Source organism: Medicago truncatula, chromosome 6 (genome assembly GCF_003473485.1).
Source record: "Medicago truncatula cultivar Jemalong A17 chromosome 6, MtrunA17r5.0-ANR, whole genome shotgun sequence".
Classification (NCBI taxonomy): domain Eukaryota; kingdom Viridiplantae; phylum Streptophyta; class Magnoliopsida; order Fabales; family Fabaceae; genus Medicago; species Medicago truncatula.
This window is the reverse complement of record NC_053047.1, coordinates 19,081,895-19,094,215: the sequence shown is the minus strand read 5'-3', so window position 1 is coordinate 19,094,215 and position 12,321 is coordinate 19,081,895. Positions and strand designations below refer to the sequence as shown.

The window sequence follows — 12,321 nt, the reverse complement described above, 5'->3', positions numbered from 1 at the left end:
CTAAAATTTCAAAAGTAACGTAAATGCATTGGATAACTAACTTTGTTACATGATATTTATAAAAAATTGTTCATGCTTAAACGCTTATGCTATTTATAATGTCCATCACATCAATTCTATAATGATATTGAATCTTCGTAAACTAAAATGCACGGGATAAATGAACATTGACTAAACTTTCAGAAATAAATAAAATACACGGGATAAGTTGTCACTGACGAAACCAACCTTGATTTACAGGACAAGTTGTCATTCACAAAAATTATTTTTTATCTACAATGTTTAAACTATTTAGAATATCATCACCTCAATTTAATGCATCAATGATATTGAACACTTATCAATTTAAATGCACGAGACAAGTACATATTGAATAAAATTACGTAGATAACTGAAATGCATCTGAAAAATGGTCATTGACTAAACTTTTTAAAAGTAACGTAAATGCACGAGATAATTTGTCGTTGACTAAATTAATTTTCATACACAGAACCCGTTGGCATTTATTTAAGATTGTTCATGCTAAAACATTTATGCTATTTATAATATCACATCACTTCAATTCTATAATGATATTGAAACCCTCATAAACTAAAATTTTAAAAATAAATCAAATACCCGTGAATTTTAAAACCCTCATATGGATATTAGTTTTTTTTTTTTTTTTAACTTGCGTTTAACTTAGAAAAATCATTTTCCCCAAAAAATCAAATATGCAAAACTTCAAAAAATATTTGCTTAATAAACCTTGGATTTTAACTCAAATGTTTTTTCCTTTTATTTCTTTAATCAAATGTTTAATCAATTTAATATCCATATGACTTGGGTTTCTTATAATTAAAATTTGAAAAACTTCATCTTATTTTCTCTCATGTCTTGATGCCTCTTATCTCTTTTTAAAAACTTTTTTTCACAAATGTTAAAATCAAATCAGCCGTCAAAAGACCTCCGATTTATGGCAAGGTAACTACATCAAATCAGATATGATTCATCTGGGGCATCTCAGCTGTTGAAGGACCTCTGATCTGAAGCATTTGCAAAAGAAAGACTTGGAACAGTGGAATTCAAAGTTGTTAGGAAGAACAATGGTTATTGTGTTCAATGTACCTTTCCCATATAATTACCATTTTTCAAACTTTTTAAAATCTGTGGAGCCACGCCTTTGGCGGGCCACCACTCCATTTACATTAATTTGAGCCTATGCCCATTTATTTGAAATTCTCATTTATTCTATTTTGCAAATTTTTTTTCTATTTTTGATGATAATATGTAAAACAAAAATTCTTTTAAAACTTTTTCATGCCTTTTGAAGAACATAAAAAACATGTACATTTTCTTTGAAGTCATGAATAGAAGAAACATACATCAACATCCGTCTCAAGGACAGTTAAACTCTGCAACATAAGCATGACCAAAAGCCGTGAGATGACCTCTGTCAAAAAAAAAAAAAAGGAAAAAAGAAAAGCTCGCTAAGTCGAAAACCCGTAAGGGCGGCTTAGGCAAAAATGAGCGTCCCGATGGACTGAAAACCCGAAAGCGCGGTCCAGGCAAAAATTAGGGGCATACAAAAAAGAATATATTCCCGGTGGATTGAAAACCCGAAAGGGCGATCCAGGTAAAAGTTAAGGATTTTAAAAATACAAAAAAAAGTATATAAAAAAAAAACAAGAACAGAGGCATCACAACTCAAGTGGCCCAAATGGAAGAATGCACTTTGTGCTGGTTTACAAATGGCGACTTCTGCCAGTTTGATTGATGGGTTTTATCCCGAGAAATGGCGACTTCTGCCTGTGGTTTGATTGATGGCGAGCTCAGCATGTGGTTTGTTTGATGGCGACTCCTGCCGAGCTCAGCATGTGGTTTGTTTGATGGTGACTCCTTCCTGTGGTTTGATTGATGGCGACTTCTATCTATGGTTTGTTTGATGGCGACTTCTGCCAGTGGTTTTATTAAATGGTGACTTCTACCAGATATGATTGATGTGCTTTATTCCCAAGAAATGGCAATTTTTGCCAGGCTTTTGATTATTGGGCTTTACCCCTTCAGTGTTTTGATTATTTGAGCTTCCCCTCCGGTGGTTGTTTCTTAGGGCTTTACCCCTTCAAGTGGTTTGAATATGGGTTTTATCCCATCAGTAGTTTCAATATGGCTTTTACCCCATCAGTTGTGTGATTATTGGGTCGTATCCCCATTAGTTGGTTTGATTATTGGGTCGTAACCCCACCGTTGGTTCGATTATTGGGTCGTATCCCCATCAGTTGGTTTGATTATTGGGTCGTATCCCCATCAAGTGGTTTGATTATTGGGTGGTATCCCCATCAGTAGTTTGATTATTGGGTCGTATCCCCATCATTGGTTTGATTACTAGGTCGTATCCCTGTTAGTGGTTTGATTATTGGGTTGTTACGCCATCAGTGGTTTGATTTTGGGCTTTACCCCACCAGTGGTTTGTTTGAAGGGCTTTACCCCGACAGTGGTTGACACATCTCTAGTAATGGTATCCCCGATGGCGATGAAGATTACTGAGTGTTTGTACTGTGATACCGGGCCACTTCCGTTTGGACGTGCCCAATCTTATCTCAACAATCTTACCATTATAGTGTCATATGTGTCTCATACATATTCATTCATTCATGCATACATAGCATGCATACAAATATCATTCATACATGGTTGCATTATTGCCCATTGTATTATTTTAATGTATCTCGTAAAAGTATCATCCCCAATGTGTTTGGTTTCTGGTTTATTACAAATCAAGTTTTGTTTCAAGTGGCAGGTCCCACCAAATCTACCTCTATACCAATACTTTTCAGCTCCCCTCTATACCAAGTGACATGAATTTTGTGTTTAAGACTTGTTTCACATTCATAGTATATGTCTTGATTAAAGGGAAACTTCATACTTGCCCGTGCATTTACATTTGAATCATGCATTTGAGAAATCTTTGAAATCTTGAACTATTTTGCAATTTGCTCAAAACTTTGTCCAAAGCCATGTAAATTTCATTTTTGAATCTTTTGTTTGAGGTCAAACGGAGAGCTAAGTTAGGGAGAGTTTGATAAGTGTTAGAAAGTGAGTTATTTTGTGTCATGTTTTAGGCACTTTAGTTACTTGTTTTGCAAGTTATTTAAGGAAAAACTACAATTTGATGAATAAATGTCATCAATGCTTTGTGTGCCTTACTTTACCCCATTATGTAGGAAATTGCTAGCCATGACCATAAATTAGCAAAGAAAACATCAATTTTCAAAAGTTCAATTTCCACAACCAGCAAAAGCGATAAAACTCCAGAGAGACTCTATTTTTGGATGCCAGCAGCACGCCACGATGAGGCCAGGGCGAGCCAACTCGCCGTGGCGAGCTTAAAGCGAGTGCAGAGCGAGAAAAGTCCAAAGAAGTCTGATTTTTGAGAGACAGGGGCTCGCCACAGCGAGCAACATCCTCACCATAGCGAGCTTAGGCGGTTCAGGACAATTGATGACGTGGCAGAAATCCAATGGCGAAGAATGCGCAGCTTGCCATGGCGAGCTGCAACTTGCGAAGCAAGCTGTCACTTTTAGCAGAAGTATATAAGCCTTTTTCTTTCATTATTTGAGATATCATGTTACAATTTGAGAGATAGAGAGAGAGATAGGGTGATTTAGAGAGAGAACTTCACAACAAGAGTGTTAGAGGTTGGATACTTCTAGATTTGTTGAGAAATCACAATCTTGTATAATGTTTCATCTTTTCTTTCAAATTTGCAAGGCTATCATGAAGATGTGTAGCTAAATCTCCATGGTTGGGATTAGATGTAATTGATCAAGCACAATATGTATCTCTTTTGATCTTTCAATATATGATTCTAGTGTTTTAATTGATATTGATACTATCTTTGCTATTTATGTTCATTTATGATTTGAATTGATATTGAGAAATACTTTTTGAATCAAGACCTAAGTTAATCATCTATCAAAGTTTAAATTCTAGAAATGGGATTTAGGTTTTGATAATCATTTCAAACATCAAATCTTAATGCTATCAGGATGTTAATAGATTGAGAAATAGTCGATTAAACGATACGGTTGAAATCACAACATTATTTAGACATGAATATTGTTGTCGAGAGATATATGATAATATCGACTACTCGCTAGAATTCATATATGTGATCTTAAGGATATATGCAAAAGTTTGATCAATGAAATCTAATCTAACGCTTTTACGCCTTTATGAATCTCATTTTAATTACCATTTTTTAGTTCGATTGTATTTTAAACAAACAAACGATCTGACCTTAACTTAGGATGATAATTAATGTTGAACGGTTTATGATATCGCACTAGTTCATGTGGAAACGATATTAAAAATACTTACTTTTGATACCTAGTAAATTACTACATCAATCTCACACCAACGTTCTTTCCACTCCTTTGAATGGATCTCCTCCATCTTTACTTCCCATCATACCTTCAATTTCAATTAACCCTGTTTTCATTAGTTCCCAAATTCAATTATAGATTAAATTTTAAGTGAACTAAAAAAAATTGATTTTGATCGTGGGGGCTAGGTTTAGGGTTTATCACATAATTTGGGGGAAATTGAATATAATCATAATAAATTGAAATTCAGTCATAAATCTAGTTGGTTATTAAAATATGAAATTGAAAATGGAACTAAGTGAAAAACAGAAAGTTAAAAAAGAGTCGCAAATGGGTAACTCAAATCACCTCGTTTGATTCTATTGTCTTTGTTTAAGATTAGAAAACTTCAAGTATAAGTTTTCTCAATGTTTTAATGTTTTATTCTGTTGCAGTAGAATTGATTTGCACCTTATCCATGATCCATATCTTATGATTTTGGTTTTGACTTTAGAATCATGTGAATATACATACAATTCCTTTCCCTTCATTGTTTCTTATTTGATCAAAACAATAAAATCTCTAACTCTTAAATCCATCAAGATTTTGTTGTTTATGGGTTGATGAATTTTTGTTGATTAGTTTAGGTGGTGTTATTGTTTTGGCTAAACTTCACTTTTCGCCCTCTAAGTTTCAAAATGTTGCGATTTTGACCCCCTATTAAAAAAAATGGCAAAAGTGACCCCCTATGTTTAGGGAAATATGCTCTTTTGACCTCTTAACATAAGGGAAATATGTTCATTTGACCTCATAACATAAGGGAAATATGCTTTTTGACCCCTTATCTTTACAAAAAGTTGCGATTATGGCCCCTTTTTTGGGACACGTGGCGTCTTCTCAACAATTTTTGGATGAAAGGGGCCAAAATTGCTATTTTTTTAATAGGGGGCCAAAATTGCAACATTTTAAAACATAAGGGGCGAAAAGTGCAGTTTAGCCTATTGTTTTTTATGGTGGTAGAGGTGTAATAATGAGATGATGATGTTGTTGTTGATGATTGTTGTTTCTTAAAAATAAAATAAAAAATTGGATTTTTTATGAATATTGATGAAAGTGATATTAAAGATGATGAAGAAGTGGAAGGAAGAAGATGAAGAAAGAAAGAAAAAAAGTCATTTACCCCCTGTGACCTGGTCAGTCCACGTGGAGGTGCTACATGTACAGTTAACTACCACATTAAGGGTTTAACCGGCAAAACAAACAGATGAGGGTAGTTGACTAATATTTGACTATTTTAGGAGGGTTTTTTTGAAGTTTCTTAAATATCGGGGGATTTTTTACGAAAGTTAATTTTAGGAGGGATTTTGTCTATTCATTCCAAAGTCCGATGTGGGAAAACCTATGACAAACACATACATACACATATCAGTTTGTTTTTGAAATGTAAAGTAAAAATACTTAATAGAATGAAGTTAACTACTATCCCCTTTTTTATGACTTGTGGGATTGTGGTTTTAAAAGAAAAATGTTTCCAAACTCAGTGTTATCTCTGTTGCTTCGGTTAAAATAATCTGCTACACGTTTCGAATCAACCTCAAAATCAACATTTTGAAGTCTTAGTTCATGAACCCATTGAATAGCATAAAACAGTCCCAAAGCTTCCCCAACATCTACCGAGCAAACCGGGAAAAACCACATTGTTTTTGCGCGTATAAATCGTCCCTCTTCGTTACGGATACACATACCTATATCCAACTTGTTCTCGGTCATTGAGAAGGACGCGTCGACATTGCACTTGAGCCTTCCACGCCGCGGTTTCTGCCATTTATGTATCATGTTGCTGCTATCCGAAGCTACACTGCTATGCTGTCTCGTGACAGCAGCTGCCTCTTCCACATGAGTTGTTCTCGGCAGCTGCTTTATATTAGCATGTCTCCACCCTTCAAGCAAGTGTGTAGCTCTTTCAAACACATTCCTGTTACTTTCTGTCACTTGCCTCCACAAGGTATGATTTCTCCTTTTCCATATGCTCCACAAGGTCGTGGCAAACAGCTCTGCTTGTGTTGCTGCATGTTCCAAAATATGAAAAATGATTTCCGACGCGTCATCAAACCTGTTTAGTAACGGTTCAATTAAGTGCCACAATCCTAATGTACGCCACACACCTACTGTTGTACAGCAGTGCAAAAAAATGTGATAAATGTCCTCATGCGGATCATTGCATAACACGTCACCCAACGGACAACTAACCCCTCTCCGATTCAGTCTGACGCGAGTAGGCAAACATTCTCTACAAAATTTGGTTGATCATTATTGAATTATCTATTAGAAGTTTGATTATAATGTTTACTTTTAATTTGAATTGTTCAATTTTTTGCTGAAGTTACACTACAAAAAATCGTGAGCATTGCGGCAGCTAAATTTTGCATGTTCTGGCGGTTTTAGCCGCCGCTATATACTAAACTGGCGGTCTTAAAACTGCCATAATTTTTTCTGCCACTAGGTGTAAAGTGGCAGTTTATGACCGCCACAGCAACTGCCGTAATAAGCAAAGTTTAAAATGGCGGCTAATTTTGCGCATATAATGGCAGTTCGAACCGCCAGAATTGTCATTTCTTTTGTTAAAAAAAATATAAGAATTGTGGCAGTTTCAACCGCCACAATTGCCACCTTTTTTTATTAAAAAAAATAATAATAATTTGAACAACAATTACTGCATAAAATGCATACATTTATGGCCCAAAAATAATTTAAAAAATAGTATGCTGATAAAAAGTATAACAAACATAAATATGCTGACAACATATAAATGAAAAGAAACTCTACAATTACATAATCTGACAGGTCTTTTACAAAGAGTGAACTAATTGTTAATTTATGAAACTCAGTAACTAAATTTACACCGAATATGTGCAGTATGAATGAATTTCCAAGTACCTCTTCATACTTGCTTCCCCCTCTACCAATAAGTTGTATTCCGCAAAAGAATAGTTCCCTGCTAGCTAAAGAGACAATTGCAAATCTATGAGCATGAAAACCAGTCAAAGCAAGTTAATAACATCTTGTTGGACACCACGTTTTCACTTTTACATATGGCCACAAGCATTGAACAACCAAGCAATCCTTGTTAAAGTGACACCTAATGTGAAGCAAATAAACTTTAGTTGTTAATGTTCAGTATTTCATATGACTCGTTTGTCTTCCAATAAGTGAATGGAGAACCATTTATAGCAGTTTAATACTTTAAAATCCAGCAAGACCATAAGCAGGGGCCAAATCTCCAAAGTTTTGACTCTAGTTGCAAAAAAAAAAAAAAACCAACCTAAAAGGAAAAGCAAAAAATATCATGAAATCTTCACCTCCCAATGTAGCATTTGTAGCTCACAAGACACAAGAGGGTGGATGTTTGTAGTGTTCCAGAAACGAATACACCTATCAGCAGTTCCACCTCCGGACACAAGGCTGCTATAGTGAGGGGACCAAGCACTAGCCTTCACAGCAGCAGTGTGCTATGTTAGTCTCAAAGTTGGTTGGAGAGTTATGATTCCATACCAAAAGCTGCTCATATAAGAAAAAAGAGATGTGCTAAATGTTACGAAGCACTTAGCACAATAATTACACATGTTTTACTTTAAAAAAGGAAAAAATCTGTCATTTGTGGTTTTGCCAGAAATCAAAGTTGAGTTGTGCGTTGAAATGAGCCTTTCAATTAGCCCTTTGTGTGTTTCGTCCTTTCAACATTCGTAATAATTATCATTTCTGAATAACAAAACATGACATTGAACAAGAGGTGAATTAAAACTCATAAATGAATGTACTAAACAAAAAGTAATTTTGTGTGAGTTGGCATACCTGATTATCATTACTACCATAAGCAAGTTATTTGTCATCACAAGACCATTCCTATCCACATACCTATCAAGTTGAAGGATAAAAATTGCCATCAAACAGGAATTAGTGCTAGTTTAATGTGCATTTAGAAAATTATTTTTTTACCTCAAACTTATGGCTAACAAGCTTGCCAATAAAGTGACTTGAAACCCTCATGTGATGTTGAAGTATGTTCGTATCCATACTCCCTGAAGCCAAAAATGCGAGAGTTGCGCTATTCACAATCACCAGAGTATATTTCAGGTGTTGTTGATGCTGCAAAGTTGCAGAATCCATCTTCTAAAACGAATATGCTGTTAATGCATATCATCATGAACTTTTCACTTTTCACCAGATAGATATAATAAGCCCCTCAAAAATTAAGAGGCCAATATAAATTAGAACTGGCATGAACAAATTTTCAATGTTAAAGAAAGTATGAATGCTCTAAATGTATATATATAAATCCATTCTCAAAAATTTACAAATTTTACTCCTGGAATCATAACAAACCAGTTAAAAGCCAAATATATCACACATAAAGGCATGACGGTAAATGGTTCTCTCTGTTTTGTTGTCTTCGTTTTTTCACTGAACAAAAATAGATTAAAAATAAATTAAGAATTGACAGTATTGCATATTATGCATAGAACATTGAATCCTTGACACACAAAAAATTAGACTATAACAACACTGAATCCTTGACACACGCAAAATTAATACCCAACCGAAGCAAAATTGTGGATGAGAAGGGAAAAAAAATTAGGGTTTTTATGGGATTTGAGCAATAACGCAAAAGAGAAATTGAAGCTATGAAAGACTTAAATTATAGGACAAACCTGCCTTTTTCAGCAACCGATTAACCTTTTAGTTTCTACAAACATTGGAGACGGCGGGAAAGAACTTGCCTCTCGAAGATGGGAGACAACCACAAAAGATTTCGGCGTACGGTGGGAGACAGAACTGATGACGAGAGAGAAGTGTTAAGCTTAAGTAAGGGTTTGTTTGTTTCGTTTTCGAGAGAGAGAGAGGAGTTTTTTTTTATCGATATAGAGAATGGATCTAGACAAAAAGAAAAAATAAGAGGGAAGAAAAGAGAGGGATAATTTCACTAAAAAGAAGGAGAGGGAAAGCTGAAAATAAAATTGGAGAGTAGCGGCGGCTGATACTGCCACAATACACCATAATAATTGTCAAACATAACAAGGGCGGGTAAAACCGCCGTAATATACGGTATAGAGCGGCGTCTTAAAAAACTGCCACAATGTACAGTTTACAGCGGCGGTTATTGACAACCGCCATAATAAAACCGCCGGAATTCCCCCGTTTTTTTGTAGTGTTATTAATGGTCCATTGGGTTTTGTCATTGGTATGTGATTTAATTATTTAGAATTCTGATCTTTAGCCAACACGTTTTACTCATTCTCAATTGAAACTTCAAAATTACCCCTGTGTGAGTTAACTCACACTAGTGTTAAATTTGCGTGACTTAACTCACGATGCGTGCTGTTTTAAAGACAGGCAGAACCTCATTTCCTCATTTCCCAATTTAAAATCTCCAAAATCTCTCTCAAATCACTAATAACAGGTTCAAATCAAACAAAACTCCAATAACAAGTAAGTTTTCATAATCAAACAACATCAACCTTTTTATGTTTATAACTTAGATTTTTCCTCTTAAATAAGATTTTTTTTTAGTTTTAGGGTTTTGTTTAAATTTTGATTTTTTTTGAAAGAAATGATACAATGTTACATGTAAATGACTTATATTGCTTAATTGTTTAGATGTTTGCATGTTTATGTTGTAGTTATGAGTTTTATGGTTTTTGTATAATTTTCACTCCAAGTGTTTGATGAAATGTTTGAATGAGTTTTTCATTGATTGTTTAATTTTTCTATAGTGTAGATTTGAAACAATGAGAGATTTTGTGTTTGCATACGCTTAAACGGTGGAAACCCTCAAATGTTCAAGGTTCGGTACATTAATGTCACGTTAAAAGGTCTCAATGACCAAAGACCCAACCCCGGAGACACAAGGAGGGTGGAATACATTTGGTACGAACGTCCAAAGTTCGACAAGGGTTGAAAACGTTCAGTCGGCCAGATTTAGCGAAAGACGACGATGTGAGGAACATGTTCTCGATTTTTTGTCAGCACAACATGTTCTCGTGGATCGATATGTTTGTCATGTTGCTGAGATCGTCTGAAGATATTCTCGACAGTTTGATTCCTCCATAAGATTATGATTATGTATCATCATTATTATGTAGTGTCTTTATTTTCTTGGAATTTAAGTTTAATTCTTGTTAGTTTGCTGAAGATGTTGGTATTGAAGTGTTTTATACTTAATGTAGTGATTTGCAAGCCTTTTGAAAAGTCAAAATATTAAGAGAACACAACATATATTTTACGAAATCTAATACATATGATTTCACATCGAATTCCCTTGTATAAAATGAGTGTGACGAAAGGGAATGTACTTCTAAGATGCTGTTTTGTGTTTGATCATGCTCCTCTGTCAATTGAAAATTGTCAATGCATTAGGATTGACTCCAAAAGAATATATTGGAATACATTCCTTTTTATTACTACTCATTTTATATGAGGGAATTCAATGTGAGAATTTATATAGTTGATTTTGTAGAATGCATGTGTTGGTCTCTTCATTCTTTCGACTTTTCAATGGACGCTGCAAATCACTATGCTAAGTACAAGACACTTCAATACCAACATTTTGTGCAAACTTTGAATAATTTAATTTAAACCCAACATCATTCATGATGATACCACATATATTTAGGGAGAATGTAATGTAATGTAGATGAAATTAAATCTAAATAAAATTGGGTATTTGTTTAATTGATTTTGTGTAATTGTGTCACTTTATTCGAATTTATTTATTCAATACGCAATTTTTTATTCGAATTCTTGCTAGGTTTAATTAGTCTTTATTCGAATTTATTTATTCAATACACAATTTTTATTTGAATTCACGCTAGGTTTAATTAGTCTTTAATCGAATTTATTTATTCACTTTATTTGAATTTATTTATTCAATACGAAATTTTTATTTGAATTCACGCTAGGTTTAATTAGTCTTTATTCAAATTTATTTATTTAATACGCAATTTTTATTCGAATTCACTTTATTCAAATTTATTTATTCAATATGCAATCATTAAATAAATGCAAATATAAACAAAAATAAAGGAACAAAAATGATAGACTTTATTAATATAATTGATACATTTACAATGGGGTAAAACTAAATTTGGGGTAAAAAGAAAACCACAAGAAAAGCAACCTTGGGGTAAAAAGAAATTAACCCTCTTGGGGTAAAACTAAATTGCTTTTTTTTTCTACCCCAAGAAGGTTGGTCACCAAGCATCTTAGTAAGGTATGTTTTTTTTTTTCTTAAGTTCAAAGCAACCTCTTGAAATTTTAAAATATGCCTCTTTCTATGAAAGACCAAGGATGGAAAAACATTGTTGTTGTAGAAGGAAGAGGAGGCGAGAGTGAGGAGGAGAGAACGTGACATGATGGTGAGAGAAATGGTGAAGGTTGGACGGGTATTCATAGGGGGTTTAGGGTAACATAGATTTTAACTACACTTAATGCAATCAAAAAACGTGTAAAACCTTGTAAAAGAACGTGTGAAATCCATTAAAAAACCTTGACCACCGTCCAAAAAAACGTGTTCTTTGTTTATAACCACCGACCAACCTACGTGAGTTAACTCACGCCACCGGTCAAATGTGCGTTAGTTAAGTCACGCTACCGTCCAAAAGTGCGTGAGTTAACTCATGTTGCATGGATGGGGTGCGTGAGGTGCGTGAGTTAACTCATGCACGCAGGGGTCCTAAAGTCTTTTTAGTTGGGAATGAGCATTTTTGGTTGGGTAAAGAGCATAAATCAATTATTTATTGGGTCTGGTAAACAAGTGCCTGCACTTGTTAATGATTTAAAAATAGAAATAATTGATAAATTTTACGTAGAAAAAGTTACTCCCTCCATTTCTTTTCTTTTGATGTTTTACCTCTTGGCACAAGTCTTAAGGAATAATTAATGTATAAAAATATTTGTGTGTTTTGACTAAAATATCCTTATA

The 12,321-nt window shown here is 34.3% G+C and overlaps 1 protein-coding gene across 12 annotated transcripts; it reads right to left on the bottom strand.

Annotated features, from left to right (window-relative positions):
- Positions 1-5,725: 5,725 nt before the first annotated feature.
- LOC25497115 (uncharacterized) lies at positions 5,726-9,595 on the bottom strand. 12 transcript variants are annotated; one of them, XM_039826880.1, is made up of 5 exons: positions 8,340-9,595; positions 8,196-8,258; positions 7,703-7,901; positions 7,281-7,345; positions 5,726-6,456 (listed from the first exon to the last, which is right to left on the bottom strand). In XM_039826880.1, exons 3-5 carry the CDS (start codon positions 7,715-7,717, stop codon positions 5,835-5,837), a joined length of 702 nt encoding a protein of 233 aa, XP_039682814.1. In that variant the 5' UTR covers positions 7,718-7,901; positions 8,196-8,258; positions 8,340-9,595; the 3' UTR covers positions 5,726-5,834. The 12 variants fall into 12 exon arrangements, 6 of the variants coding, with proteins under 6 accessions (XP_039682814.1, XP_039682815.1, XP_039682810.1 ...); XM_039826881.1 differs by having other exon boundaries at positions 7,703-7,834; XM_039826876.1 differs by having other exon boundaries at positions 7,703-8,102; positions 8,340-9,594.
- Positions 9,596-12,321: the final 2,726 nt, after the last annotated feature.